Here is a 14,090-nt window from a genome sequence, read left to right as displayed (position 1 = left end):
AAACTTTACTCCCAACTTACAAAGGGCTAGTTGTGGTCGTAAACAACGCGTTTGCTAATATTTGTGGGTGAAAACAACCTCACAAACATTTCATCATCACAACTATCCAACAACAACCTTGCTTTCCACAGGTAGGAGCATTTCCAATTTCTGACCTGTCATCATCCATTTCATTATAACTCTACATAGTTCCCATTGTCATCAAACGCAAGTCACTTCTTCTACCTGACAGCTTCTGTCTACAATGTTCTTTTAAGGTTATCTGTTCGTCCTGACCTCTACCTCAGTCACAGCCCTACTTCAACGACCATGGCCCGCCCAAGCATTACCGGCGACTCCGACCTCATTGAAGACCAAATTCAGCGAGAAGCTGAGACTCATGGAAACTCTAATCCTTCCGCTGAGAAAAAGAAACGCAAGCGTCTTCGACAGAGCAAGAGCTCTGAAGATCGTCATCACGGAAGGAGCCTCGATAACATGAACTCCAGGGATTTTAACCTTGGCCATGACGATAGTATGAGTATCGTGGCAGAGAAAGAGCCTCTGACGTTGAGCCCATCGAAGAAGAGAAAGAAAAACAGGCACCGAGATCAAAGCAGACTCTACGAAGTGCCAGGGGTTGAGAACCTCCCTGCCAAGCGCAAGACCTCCTACAGGATTGCTCAAGATCGCGCCACAGATGCTACCCAGAACGATGCCAATGATGCACCAGCCCAGGCAGGAAATCGCAATAACGTCTCCTCCTATCCGGGGGTTAGTCCGTTCATGAGTCCCCCAAAGGCTCTCGTTCCACACGCTTCGTCTGTGAATACTGCCCTCAAATCTCCTTCTACGCAGAAGGCTCGTCTGGACACCATCCTGAAGTCCTGCTCCCGAAGGTCAACTCTGAGTGCGGCAGTGGATGACATGGTACTGGACAATGAGTCTGATGGCTCTCCTTCTCCGCCTGATGGCCCACAACCTGCTATTGTGAAGGTTGAGCACGAACGTTCCACGATATCTCTCCGTGACATAGTCAGAGCATGCGATTGCAAAGATGGCCGGTTCTCATGCCCCATTGAAGGCTGCGGAAAGTCGTATACCCGCAAGGACTCCCTTGCTGGGCATATGCCGGTAAGTGACGGCAAATCCGCCTTCTTAATCACGTATGCTTACTGTAGTAGAAAAGCCACAGTGACCAGATCTTGCGCGACAACGGGGACAAAACCTATTCAGTCATTACCCGGTCAAAATTAACGGCAGCAATGGATAGAAACTTGGAATCAGCCCGTCAGGAAATACAGAAGTATACGAATCGGGGAGGCAACAACAACGAGGGTATGAGAGACCAAGTTGCCAAAATGAACAAGGGGAAAGAAACGACAGCGAGAAAGCTTAAGAAACCAGCACCAAACGCCGCGACTGAGCTATCTGCCCCAGTCAAGTCTATCTTCTCAGTCAACTCTCAGGTCGCAGCCCACAGCGCTGAGATTGAGCGCGACAGCAGTGCCTCTCCTGTTGTTGTTTGGGCCCCGATGAACCCTCGATCACCCAAGCCAATCAAACCTGCCGTTGGTAACATTACCACGGCTGAAGTTCCATACGGTTCGGCGATGGAAGATTGGGAAGTCAGCCCTGGCACTGTCAGAACTGCGAGAGATAATTTCAACTCTGGAGGCCATGGTAAGTCTATCCGTGGGCTGCTATCGGTTAACAAAGTTTTTGTATTAACATCGCACAGAAGTTGCTTATTCGGCCCACCATATCCGCAACAACCCCACCGTCACCGAATTTGCCAATACGAGCTTCGCCATCCATACTATCCCTGGCGGCCGCAGCTTTGGGTTCCCTCTTGAAACATTCGTCCGCGTTTGCTACGTGGTATCTGGCAAACTCCAGGTTCACGTTGATGGAGCTGACTTTGCCATTGGTAAAGGCGGGATGTGGCGGGTCACTGGTCTTGGATCCTGCATTGTTGGCAATCGAAGCTATGAGGATGCCATCATCCACATCACTTCTGTCAGAATTGAGCGAGGTGTTGTGGTTTAACCTTCGCTGTATGGGTTAAGTGGTTTCCTTGAGGTCTCTTGTGGAGCAAATATATGGCCGGACTGCTCGCTCTTTCGTCTGTGGATTTCACACAGCTTCGTTGATCTGCAACATTGTACAATATGAGAAATAGCGCTCAAGGGGTCGCTCGTTCTAGTAAGCAACTGTCGGTTTATAGAGTATGAACTTTCGATAGTAAGCAGATAATCAGGACGGGTATAAAACCAGTAGGGAGCATAGCAGCGATGAAATCAAGTATAGCCAGTAATTTGTTCAATCTCATTGTTGAGCGGTCCATGTATTTTCTGAGGGCCGACATAAATTGGAGCTGTCATCATTGTGGATAGCAAAGTAGATCTATCTGCAAACCTGACTGCTGCAACGTCCCCAGCGTCTCCTACACACAAAACAAGATATGAGGTTCGGAATCCCAGGTCTCGACGCTCATGAGTTTGAATTCGCACGTGAGTCGATCATCTTCATTTCCGTTTTGGGCGAGTGGTGACCCCCTGGAGGTATGCCACGTGGCACAGCTTGGCCTGACTTATCAGGAAGGAACTAGTGGCGTTTTCCCCTGTCAGCGGCCAATGACGTCCGATGACTAAGCAGACCTCACTCCCCGCATCACCATTTCACTTGGCTGGAGATGCACCAGTCAAGATCTCGCAAGACCATCGCAAGACCTCCCAGTTTCACAACGAAAGAGAGACATTATCCACAGAGATCCACGCGACAGAACAAAATACTCTGCCACCAACACATCAAGTGCATATAGAAGAATCATCTAGATTCTATTTTGTCTTGCGACTTGTCTTTTACCCCCACTGTCACGAAATTCGAGACAACGCCCCGCACCACTAACAAGGTCAGAGCTTCCACGGAAAGCCGAACCATTTCTATCTCTCCTACTTCATTGTGCAACAATAAACAATATCGATTGTATATCTGGGACATCTCCAGCCAGCTTCGCAAGCTACTTCGGACAATATCTTTCGCCCATAACTGAGTCAAAACACACGCCATAATGGAAGACGACAGCCAGACACCCGTGGTCCACACTCCTCCGGGACCTTCCACTATACGGCCAAAAGGTATATACTTTCTGCCCTCCCACTCTTACCATGTTCATCTCATTAATGTTTTTCAGGGATCCTCAAGAACTCCTACAGCGGCTCTCCATCGTCCCATGCGCCCGCGGCAGTCTCTCCACCACCTGCAGCACCCCCAGTAGAAGCTCGCATCGACCGCCGTTCAGTTGATACCACCCACTCCGATAAAGACATAACTCTACACAACACAGCCCTCAATGCCGGACACCGCCGCGCTTCGTCCTCGGCATCCCGTCCCGGTGGTGCTCGCCGCCGATCATCCCTCTCCTCCAACAGCGCATCCGGCACTCCGGTAGACGATACATCAATGCGCCTCAAATGGGACGAGGCAAACTTATACCTTACCGAGCAGGAGAAGAGCTCAACCATGAAGATTGACGAGCCGAAGACACCATATGCGCGCCGCTACGACCCCGATGAAGATGCGGACGAGATGCGTGCGCTAGATGCAGAGGACATCGTTGTGGATGAGCTAGATAAGGCGCAGCACCCAACCAAAATCCACCGTGTTGCCCGTGAAGATGAGATCCCAGGACTCGAGCTAGGCGAGCCTGAGGAGGCACTTCCGGAAGGTGAGCGCATGGAGCGGAGCGGCAGCACGGGCAGCGCGAGCGGCAAGGCTGTACATGTGAGAGATCCAGCTCACGTGGACAATGTGGGGGTGAGTGAGGAGGAGAAGGAGAAGCACCGCCGTTTTGAAGCGATGCGAAAGAGGCATTATGAGATGAGAGAGGTAGCTAGCCATTTAGGACATGCCGAGGGGTTGGACCCGGATGATGAGGATCAAGAGATGAATGGAGGCGCACAATGAGCGGGATGGGTTCGACAGAGAATCATGGGTTGAGAATCATGGGTTGACGTTGGATCGTACTTGGGTGAAGTGCGCGCCGTGGTTGTGGTCACATTATCGGTGATGTAGCGCCGCACTTCACCGTCCTGTCGTTACTATGATATTTCTGCGATCGTGTCATGCCTGCGAACGCTGTCCGCCATTGAATCCAGCCATAGGCGGCGCAACGGACGAGGTAGAGTGCAGATATCAAGGGATCAGTATCGAGCCAGAGTTGCTGGAATGGAAACATTTGACTTTCTACTTTCGACATTATGTTAGTTGCTTGTACTATTTGGCGAGATTCATATGGTGGTGGCGCTGTTTGACTCATGTCGCCAGCTTTGGAGAAGATAGAAATGGGATCTTGAGTGGGATTTGTCAACAAGGCCATCTCATCCTCTGCTTTCAAATTGCTCAACCCGCTGTCACGCTGATATCGTTCCTACGCCACTGTGAAGAATCCCTGTAAGTTGATGCAGCCGTGGCGATGTTTGTCAGAAACCAACGATGCCGCTCATTTGGGACAGCTATTTTCTGGTCGCGGAAGTTTCCCAAACTCCGACATTACGCCACGCGTATTTTACGAAAAGCCTCAACTTTCAATCTTGTCTTAATTTTATATGACATTATGGCCAACCCCGGTAAATTGATTTGGATATAAATGGCAAATTTCACGATTGGCTAGTTTTCACGAGGCTAATAACTTTTGCACCCTATCAGAGCTCCAATTTTCATAGTCACCAGCGCCGAAATTGCTAGTGTTACTGGTACCTATTGCACAGGTCGAGTATGCTCGTTCTCAGATGTTGCTCAAACGCCAATGATTGTAAATCATCTGGGGAATAGACATCACCGAGGCTCCGTGAATGAAGACCCGCATATGATGAACATGTCGCTTCAACCAGAGTCAAGTCCAGTCCACAGGCTATATAAATAGTATAGATAGCCATATCTAAATATGAAGGGCATCAATCAACAGCTTTTTTCGCTTTAATCACTTTAATACAGCCCTTGAAATCATGGTCAGAGTCGCAGTAGCAGGTGGAACCAGTAGCCTCGGCCGCTTGGTTGTCAATGCCATCGTAGCCATCAAAAAGCACGATGTCTTCGTGCTCTCCCGAAAGGTGATTAATCGCCCGTTCACCACCTCTCATCTTGCACAGTAGCTGATTGTTTTTAGGATTCTGACATCTTCGCTTCCGAACCCAACGTCAAGCTTTTCGCTGTTGACTACGCGGTTCCAGCTACCATCACTGCCGTCCTCGAGGAGAATCGCGTCGACACCGTGATATCGTGTCTCAATTTGAACACCAGAGAAGCAAGCGACGCACAGCTCAACCTCATTGAGGGAGTCGGCAAGACGTCGACGGTTAAGCGATTTGCTCCCAGCGAGTTTGGTCTTGACAATGTTGAAGTAGCCAAGGTGTAAGCCTATCCCTCGCATGCTTGCCTATCTAATCCCGCTCGCTGACCTCTCTATGCTATAGAGACTTCGACTATCCTGTCTTGGAATTCAAAATTGCAGCGATCGATAAGTTGAAGGAATTTCCGTCTTTATCATCTATCCGCTTCATCACGGGGATGTTCATGGATTTCTTCGGCCCGCCACCGAACCCGCCGCAAATAAATGTTATCTCCATAGTTATCGATCCCGAGCATGCGAAGGCTGGTATCCCAGGCGATGGCAGCGCTACCATCATTATTACTCATACTACAGATGTGGCGCGCTTCGTTGCCGCTGCTCTGAGCCTGCCAGACTGGCCCGAGAAGGTAATTATCCAAGGAGATAGACTCACATTGGATGAAGTAGTCGCAGTAGCCGAATCTGTGAAAGGTAACCACCCAAATAACCATATATTATGAACCACGAGGAGATTGCTGATTAGGCGCTCATCTAGGGTCCAAATTTGATGTTACTTACTCTTCGGTCGAGGACCTCAAAGCGGGCAAGATTACGGAGCTTCCTTCAAATATCCCTCGCTACGCATTTGTCCCCAAGCCTATGGTTGATGGCATTACGCAGACTTTCACCATCGGTATGGCGATCGGCTTATTTGACATCAAAGGACCACTTTTGAACGATCTGATTCCAGAAGTGAAGCCACTCTCGCTTGAGGCGTTTTTGAAGAAGAGCTTGCAACTCTAGGTAGACGGGAAACAACGACCAGTTGCCAAGAAATACCCGCTCACTAGTTAGTTATATGGATGTAGCTATTGAGAGGAGAATATATATATGGATATTTATTTGACTTTTGCGATGGCATCATGATTATAGTGAATTGGTAATGTATGCACCTCAATATGATAAAAGTGGAGTCACGTGCAGACCGCCTTTTGGCTGTCCACTCAGGGAGAGCACGTGGCAGCGGATACCAACGGGGTAGGTACGAATGCGGCGGATTGTGCAATAAGCTGTGCACCAACCAGCTCAAATCTTCTCTTATCTCATTGATATCGTTTGTGCCATTGCCGTTTTCTATTTACACGTTCACATTTGCTGCACTTAATGCTTTACGATTTATACGAACTTGCGTGTTTAATATCTAACTATAACGGCACCCCTCTGAGAATAACCACACCGCCTTGAGTTCAATACCACTCAGTCAGTTCTGAAATGACGGCCGATATAAATAACCCAGCTCCGAAACCGGTTGTTCTCCATATCGGCGATCCCATCTTATATAATGAGGCCATTTATGCTCGCTTCTGCGAGCTTTATACTGTGATCCGGCCCTCCACCGAGGAGAGGCAAAGACCAGAGTTCATCAAGGCACTCAAGGAGAAACGATGGGGGGACTTTAATGCCATATTCAGGCCCTACTGGTCGACCGGCGGGGAGATGGGGAAGTGGGATGCTGAGTTAATCAGCTGCTTGCCACAGGGTGTGAGAGTCTTTGCGAGCGCGGGCGCCGGATACGACTGGGCAGATGTTGATGAGCTTGCAAATCACGGTATGTTTCCCCTCTCACGTGGTGCAGAATAGCGCGGTAATCATCGTATAATCACTCTCTAACACCCTCAAGGCATCATCTACTGCAACTCGGCTGCCGCCTGCACCGAGTCGGTTGCAGACTTCGCTCTGTTCGGCATCCTCTCCACCTTCCGCCAGCTCACGTGGTGCACCACCGCAGCCAGCGACCCAACCAGCTTTACGCGCTGCCATCTCGATGCCACTGCCTTGAGCCGTAACCCCCGCGGTCATGTTCTTGGCGTCATTGGTCTCGGCAACATCGGGCAAGCTATCGCTGCAAAGGCCTTTGCGGCGTTTAAAATGCGGATTCTCTACTATGATGTCAAGAGAAAAAGCAGCGAAGTTGAGGCAGAGGTCCACGCCGCATTCGTGCCGACTTTGCAGGACTTGGTCCGCCAGTCGGACTGTGTCATTGTCGCTACTCCGGCAAGCCCGGATGGCAAGGTGCTGGTCAATGCGGAGCTCCTCGCACACTTCAAGAAGGGTGCTCGGCTTATCAATGTCGCCCGCGGCAACCTGGTTGATGAGGAGAGCCTCGCAGATGCCATCGATAGTGGACATATCAAGTCTGCGATGCTGGATGTGCATACCTTTGAGCCTAAGGTGAATGAGAGGCTAAAGAATAGGAGAGAAGTCATGCTCACATGCCACAATGCGGGTGGGACGGTCGATACACATATCGGTTTTGAGAGATTGAGCATGGAGAATATTGAGGCGGTGCTATCGAGAGCAGAGATGCCTAATAGTGCGGTGAATGCGCATTTGTTCAGCTTGGACATATGAACAGATGTGTAGGGCGCCCAGTCAATGGAGACATCCCTTGCGTTTGATGCATTTGAAACGGTAACATTACATAGGCTCATACATCTTGCTTATAAAGCCTCTCAAGTTAACAACTTGAGTTAGGTGGTTTGTGAAACCATCACTATGCACATCCAATATGTTCGCCTCTTTCTTCAAGTCCATCTCTTCATCAGTTAGAAGTTATAGCAAACCAAACAAATCATCGACCCGTTAACCCAATATGCGACCTATGTTCATCAAGGACTAAAGAAAAAATCTAAGAGTTTCCTACTCTACGACAATGAGGTCATCGGCACCTCACACTCCATATATAGGACTAGAAATCATCCCAGGAAGCTGCGACTGAGCTTGCTTGGTAATCGTTCTTTCCAAATATAGGGATTGAAAGTTCGGGGGAAGCTACGACTGAGCTTGCCTTGTAATCGTTCTTTCCATATATACGGCTAACAATCCCCAAGGAAGCTACGATTGAGCCTTTGCTTGGTAATCGTTCTTTCCATATCTACGATTTAGAAGTTATGAGGACGGACTGTTGGCATGATGTGAATATCAGAAGGGAAGAAGGGATGGGTACTTTGCCGGGAGTTTAAACTCAATATAAGCAATAGTCGGTAGTGCGATGATCGGTTCTTCATGATAGGTGGCCTCCCATATTTCTCGGTGTGAATTAACAGTCGAAAGTGTGGGGGGATGGCGGGGAAGAGCCGGGTAAGTGGAGAAGTATGGAGAAATATGCGGGGTAGACGCGTCCTGGAACCGCCACTCTATTTGGAACTGAATACACTTAGCGTTCTAACGACCTTTGGATGAGCTTGAAACCTGAAGTTTCTCATTGAGCACAGCAATTATGCACAAAGGTCTCTGGTTTTCTACCTCCTCCACTGAATCGGTAGGCAGAAGGGCCTATAGCCCATTTCTTCGATGACACTGACCAGATCCACCCAGTTTCCACCACAACGATGGACAGCATTTGTGTACATTAATCCATTGGTTTAAGCTTAAGGACTAGCCGCCATGCTTCCCGTGCACTTCAGTCGCATGAATGATCTGCGCGGACAGAGAAATTCCGCGAATCGTCAGTTTATTCTCGCTCGCAATTACTCCGCGGTCTCCAAGATTAGATCTCAGAGTGCCGTCGTTGGTCGGTATTAATGCCGCCCTTCAATCTATTTCTTATATTCCCTTTCGTCCGCCGTTTCTCGTTTGATTGAATCCACGTCATGCCTTTTGACCTTTGCAAGTATTTAAACTGGCGCATGTCCGCTCCTCGGATGAAGACATAGCTCCAGCGTCGATCAATTCCTCAAGCTTCATAATTTTCTTGCAACATCGCAATCATGGTGGCAGTAAACTTTCTTCGTCTCGCTGCCATGTCGCAGGCAGCAAGCGCGGCCACGGTTTACCTTGCCGGTGACTCGACAATGGCTAAGAACGGTGGTGGAAGTGGAACGGGAACAGATGGTATGGCTCTAGTCATTCTTTGCAAGCCTTTACCTGCTTCTAACTCCTGTCCTAGGATGGGGACAATATCTCGCCGACTCGTTATCTATCCCGGTAGTTAATAATGCTATTGGAGGGCGATCTGCTCGAAGCTTTACGAGAGAAGGCCGATTCGATACAATCATCAACACCGTGGTGTCTGGGGACATCGTCGTCATCGAGTTTGGCCACAATGATGGAGGAAGCTTGTCAACAGACAACGGCCGAACTGATTGCGGTGGAACAGGAGATGAGACCTGCCAGACGGTATACAAGTAAGTTTGAATATCTTTTAAGACATGAGATAGTGCACTAACACCCGCTTGCAGTGGTGTTGCGGAGACCGTCTTGACCTTCCCAAGATACCTCGAGAATGCCGCCAATGCCATCAAATCCAAGGGTGCTTCTGTGATAATATCGTCTCAGACCCCCAACAACCCTTTTGAGTCGGGCACTTTCGTGTACAGCGGATCTAGATTTGTCGGCATGGCGGCACTAGCAGCCAGCAACGCTGGTGTTGACTACGTCGACCACGGGCAGTACACAGCGAACGCCTTCGAGGCCAGCGGCGCGACAACCGTGAATTCTTACTTCCCGAATGACCACACTCACACCAGCAATGCTGGCGCCCTCGCTGTCGCCGACGCATTTGTTAGAGGTGTTCTTTGCGGCCAGACCGCTCTTACTGAGTTTGTCACCAACACGAATGTTGCGGGTAGCTGTGTTTAAGTTGAGCGGCATTTGTTGCATCTCGAAGTTTATGTATATGTATTAAATTTAGTATATATATTTGATGGTGTCCCTTGAATACCAAAGGGTACTGGCACGCTCACAGCCAGCCACACATAACTAAGAACATGGAAACTATTTTGTGCTAGCAGATAATAGAGTGCCATGAGATGTGCCATTAGTCTATATATTTATTCTCTGGTAACCTTAAACATAACGGCGTGATAAATTGTTTGTTAGTGCTAGTTTATTATATTTGTGGTGAGAAAATAAAATTGTATTCGGTGAAATAAATCATTATAAAAATTCTTGTAACTGCTATTAAAATCTCTAAAATATAGCTGACTACTCCTCAAGTCTTTTAAGTCTTTTAAGTCTTTTAAGCCCTTTAATTATTGTTGTTATTAAATTATTATTAATTATTATCATTATGGAGCTATTTTGCTCCATCAGCCCATCTCGTCAGGCACAATTCGAGAACCATGGTGTTGCTATATATAGTACGCACCTTTCTAGTGGCAGGGGTGTTCTCACAACCAACCAATCAGCTATTTCATTATGGCGTATGGCATATCTTTGACCACCCCTGCTTTTAATTCTCTCGTTCCCCACCTTGGACATCTTGACATTTCCTCACTTTCGCCCCTCTTGGACAGAAACTTGGTCAGAACATGGACAGAGCATTATAGACTTATCTTATATCATTTATTCCTCATGTATCCCACAAATTTACTTGCTCATCCTATAGCTTATTGCATGGCACACATTTAAGATGAAGTTTGCGAAAGAGCTCGAGCAGGACCTTGTTCCAGGTGAGACAGCCAGTGTAACCCTTCGTTGAGACGTACTCACATTCATCCCCTAGAATGGCGAGTCAAATACCTTGACTACAAGGCTGGCAAGAAGCGAGTCAAGGCCGTTGGTCGAGCTGTCGCACGCGCAAACGCAAACGCAACCCCTAGATCCGGCAAACTCAACCCGCGCGACCTCTATCGAAGCAACGGCTCTCCGACCCTGACTAGGAAGGCAGCGCTTCCTGCGCCTCAGCGTCAGCTTACGACGCATGGCTACAACTCCTTGCCTGAGCGACGTGGCACCGCATCACGCCCCACCTCCGACGAGAGCGACCAACTCTCAAAGCCCATCCTCATAAACAAGCGGAATGGAAAAGAGACAGAGAGCCCAGATAGCACACAGTTGCAGTATGGAAGCTTTGTACCCACGCCGCCTAGCGACTATGGTCCCGTACATCTCGAGTTGCCAGACCCGGCGCTGAGCACTGGAATCGACAGTAGCCCACCAGAAAGAGCCACGGACAAGACATCTAGATCGCACCATCGAGGTGGCGCGGCGGATAAGGCGCCACCGGGTCCATACAATGCGCATACCGTTGTGGAAAAGGGCACAGCACCCAAACGACCAGCCATCGCGGACATGTTCAATCGCGGGAGTTCGATGACCGTAACTGGGAGCACAGCGAATATCTCAAGCCCTGGAGACCCAAAGCCGCTACTGAAACGAATCTGGTCGCGTTCTGGGGCGAGACGTGATGAAGTGGCGTTGGATGTCAATATGATCCCCCTGGACTATGTGAAGGCAAAGGAAAAGGAATTCTTCGACTGGATGGATGGGCAGCTGGTCAAAGTTGAGACCTTTTACAAGGAGAAAGAAGACGAATCGGAGGAAAGGCTGAATGTCCTGAGGGGACAACTACACGAGATGAGGAATCGTCGCATTGAAGAAATTTCAAATTTCAGGAAAGTAAAGCGGGCTGGTAAAGGTGAGGCAGGCAAGTCGATTGATGACACTTCCGGAAACCCTAGTCCCTCCAGTGGGAGCGGCACGCCCCTTCACAATCAGAATATCTTGAGAAGACCTGTTACGAAGGCTTTGGATGGTCTAAAGTTTGGGCAAAGACTTGGCGTAAACTCGAAGGCGCTGCGCGATATGCACCTCACGCCAAACCTCCGGCCGTCAGAGGGAACGCAAGTAGCGCGTGGGACGGATCCTTCTCAAGACTATGTCCGGAGAGCTCATCAACATGAAGTCCCGTATAGGTCTGCGAAGAGGAAGCTTAAACTTGCCCTGAAGGAGTATTACCGTGGCCTTGAACTTTTAAAGTCATATGCCTTGCTGAACCGAACTGCGTTCCGGAAGATCAACAAAAAGTACGACAAGGCAGCAAACGCCCATCCACCCTTGCGTTATATGTCGGACAAGGTCAACAAGGCCTGGTTCGTCCAAAGCAGCGTCCTCGATAGCCACCTTCACGCCGTCGAAGACCTCTATGCTCGATACTTTGAGCGCGGGAACCACAAAGTGGCCATGGGCAAGCTCCGCAGCACAAATGGGAAACTGGGACAGCATACGGCCAGTGCCTTCCGCAGCGGCCTCCTTATTGGAACCGGTGCGGTCTTTGGAATCCAGGGGGTCGTCAACGCTGCCGCCATCCTTCGGAATCATTCCGACCCAGTAATCCATCTACGCACTGGTTATCTACTTCAAATATATGGGGGATATTTCCTCGCTTTATATTTGTTTTCATTTTTCTGCCTCGACTGCAGCGTCTGGGCTGCTAACAAAATCAACTACGTTTTTATTTTCGAGTTTGATCCGCGCAACAATCTCGACTGGAAGCAACTGGCAGAGTTCCCTTCATTCCTCACACTACTGCTTGGATTATTTATTTGGATAAATTTCTCGGGTGTCGGCAGTCTTGACATGTATCTGTACTACCCTGTCATTTTAATTTTTCTTACTTTGGTTTTTATCTTTTTGCCTGCACCGATACTGTTTAATCAGAGTCGGAGATGGTTTGCATATGCACATGTGAGTTATCCGGTATCGAACTAATGGAATAAATGCTAACCTTGAGCAGTGGCGTTTACTTCTCGCTGGATTATACCCTGTTGAATTTCGAGATTTCTTTTTGGGAGATATGTACTGTTCTTTGACATATGTTACGGCTGTTAGTATACCCTTAACCATTTGTTGCAATTGATAGACTGACAATCCTCTAGAATATTGAGCTTTTCTTTTGCCTTTATGCGAATCACTGGTCTGACCCACCACAATGCAACTCTGGGCATTCTCGCCTCCTCGGATTTTTCACAGCGCTTCCAGGAATTTGGCGTGCTCTGCAATGCCTTCGTCGATACTACGATACTCGGTCTGCGTTTCCACATCTTGCCAATTTCGGCAAGTACAGCACAACAATCCTCTACTACATCACACTGTCTCTGTACCGTATCAAGGAGTCTAATACACACCTGGCCATTTTCATCACTATCGCCGTTGTAAACTCCATCTACTCTACGCTCTGGGATCTCTTCATGGATTGGTCTCTACTCCAGCCGTCTGCGAAACATAAGTTTCTTCGACCAGTCTTGGGGTACAAATCACCATGGTACTACTACTCAGCCATAGTCTTTGATGTTCTTCTCCGCTTCAACTGGATCTTCTACGCTTTCTTCACGCACAACACACAGCACAGCACCATTGCCTCCTTCTTCATCTCCTTCTCGGAAGCTAATCGCCGTGGTGTCTGGACGTTGTTCCGTGTTGAGAACGAACACGCAGCCAACGTGATGCGCTTTAAAGCCTCGCGCGACGTACCGCTTCCTTACAAGTTGCACGATACAGATGAGACATCAGCCTCCGAGTCGATGGTTCGGCCAATTGGCGAGGACGGCGAGAACGCCGAGATGGCGAAGGTGCACTCGGGTAGCCTGCGACCCACTCCTAGCCCGGGACAGAGCCGGTTCCGCGCTCGGACATCATCAACGGCTAGGGCTGAGGAGCAGGGGCCTGGCACATTGAGACGACGGATGACGATTACTAAGATCATGGCGGAGGCGCACACGCAGGATTTCGTGAAGAAGAAGGGCAAGGAAGAGGTAGCGGGCACGGCTGCCACGGGGGAAGAGGATAGCTGGGAGAGGGAGAGCAGTGATGATGATGACGATGATGCTAGCCCGAGCGAAGACAGGGAGGAAGAGGAGCTGACGAGACAAGAGACGGAACAAGTTCGACAGTCGCAGCGAAATGCAGGGAGGGAGGGACTAGAAGAGATACTATAGATGCCTGGTAGTCTTGGCCCCAATCCTTTTGCCAATTTCGGATACACAGCCCTAGGGAC

The 14,090-nt window shown here is 49.1% G+C and overlaps 6 protein-coding genes across 6 annotated transcripts; all 6 read left to right on the top strand.

The window, feature by feature from the left end:
• The first annotated feature begins 110 nt into the window (after nucleotides 1-110).
• Nucleotides 111-2,170, top strand: VE01_05279 (uncharacterized protein). The gene is made up of 4 exons (XM_018274744.2): nucleotides 111-131; nucleotides 288-1,113; nucleotides 1,164-1,662; nucleotides 1,721-2,170. Exons 2-4 carry the CDS (start codon nucleotides 310-312, stop codon nucleotides 2,026-2,028), a joined length of 1,611 nt encoding a protein of 536 aa, XP_018130311.1. The 5' UTR covers nucleotides 111-131; nucleotides 288-309; the 3' UTR covers nucleotides 2,029-2,170.
• An 882-nt stretch (nucleotides 2,171-3,052) lies between these two features.
• Nucleotides 3,053-3,948, top strand: VE01_05278 (uncharacterized protein; the record flags this gene model as incomplete). The annotated part of the gene is made up of 2 exons (XM_018274743.1): nucleotides 3,053-3,119; nucleotides 3,176-3,948. 2 exons carry the CDS (start codon nucleotides 3,053-3,055, stop codon nucleotides 3,946-3,948), a joined length of 840 nt encoding a protein of 279 aa, XP_018130380.1.
• A 1,040-nt stretch (nucleotides 3,949-4,988) lies between these two features.
• VE01_05277 (uncharacterized protein) lies at nucleotides 4,989-6,115 on the top strand (the record flags this gene model as incomplete). Its single annotated transcript, XM_018274742.1, has 4 exons — nucleotides 4,989-5,093; nucleotides 5,150-5,394; nucleotides 5,457-5,803; nucleotides 5,868-6,115. 4 exons carry the CDS (start codon nucleotides 4,989-4,991, stop codon nucleotides 6,113-6,115), a joined length of 945 nt encoding a protein of 314 aa, XP_018130342.1.
• A 468-nt stretch (nucleotides 6,116-6,583) lies between these two features.
• Nucleotides 6,584-7,723, top strand: VE01_05276 (uncharacterized protein; the record flags this gene model as incomplete). The annotated part of the gene is made up of 2 exons (XM_018274741.1): nucleotides 6,584-6,920; nucleotides 6,993-7,723. The coding sequence occupies 2 exons, from the start codon at nucleotides 6,584-6,586 to the stop codon at nucleotides 7,721-7,723; spliced, it is 1,068 nt and encodes a 355-aa protein (XP_018130379.1).
• Nucleotides 7,724-8,578: 855 nt separating this feature from the next.
• On the top strand, nucleotides 8,579-10,100 carry VE01_05275 (uncharacterized protein). Its single transcript, XM_018274740.2, has 4 exons — nucleotides 8,579-8,633; nucleotides 8,690-9,205; nucleotides 9,261-9,498; nucleotides 9,553-10,100. The coding sequence occupies exons 2-4, from the start codon at nucleotides 9,082-9,084 to the stop codon at nucleotides 9,950-9,952; spliced, it is 762 nt and encodes a 253-aa protein (XP_018130377.2). The 5' UTR covers nucleotides 8,579-8,633; nucleotides 8,690-9,081; the 3' UTR covers nucleotides 9,953-10,100.
• Nucleotides 10,101-10,724: 624 nt separating this feature from the next.
• Nucleotides 10,725-14,031, top strand: VE01_05274 (uncharacterized protein; the record flags this gene model as incomplete). Its single annotated transcript, XM_018274739.1, has 4 exons — nucleotides 10,725-10,764; nucleotides 10,818-12,781; nucleotides 12,831-12,920; nucleotides 12,973-14,031. 4 exons carry the CDS (start codon nucleotides 10,725-10,727, stop codon nucleotides 14,029-14,031), a joined length of 3,153 nt encoding a protein of 1,050 aa, XP_018130378.1.
• Between the last annotated feature and the right edge of the window lie 59 nt (nucleotides 14,032-14,090).

Source organism: Pseudogymnoascus verrucosus (genome assembly GCF_001662655.1).
Source record: "Pseudogymnoascus verrucosus strain UAMH 10579 unplaced genomic scaffold scaffold_22, whole genome shotgun sequence".
Classification (NCBI taxonomy): domain Eukaryota; kingdom Fungi; phylum Ascomycota; class Leotiomycetes; order Thelebolales; family Thelebolaceae; genus Pseudogymnoascus; species Pseudogymnoascus verrucosus.
This window is presented reverse-complemented; position numbering and strand designations above follow the sequence as displayed.

Excerpts from the sequence above, each read along its gene's own strand:
- VE01_05279 (XM_018274744.2), top strand. The coding sequence starts at position 310 with ATGGCCCGCCCAAGCATTACCGGCGACTCCGACCTCATTGAAGACCAA. Across the intron at positions 1,114-1,163 it reads CCCTTGCTGGGCATATGCCG|AAAAGCCACAGTGACCAGAT; the intron begins GTAAGTGACGGC and ends TTACTGTAGTAG. Across the intron at positions 1,663-1,720 it reads TTTCAACTCTGGAGGCCATG|AAGTTGCTTATTCGGCCCAC; the intron begins GTAAGTCTATCC and ends AACATCGCACAG.
- VE01_05275 (XM_018274740.2), top strand. The coding sequence starts at position 9,082 with ATGGTGGCAGTAAACTTTCTTCGTCTCGCTGCCATGTCGCAGGCAGCA. Across the intron at positions 9,206-9,260 it reads AAGTGGAACGGGAACAGATG|GATGGGGACAATATCTCGCC; the intron begins GTATGGCTCTAG and ends CTCCTGTCCTAG. Across the intron at positions 9,499-9,552 it reads ACCTGCCAGACGGTATACAA|TGGTGTTGCGGAGACCGTCT; the intron begins GTAAGTTTGAAT and ends ACCCGCTTGCAG.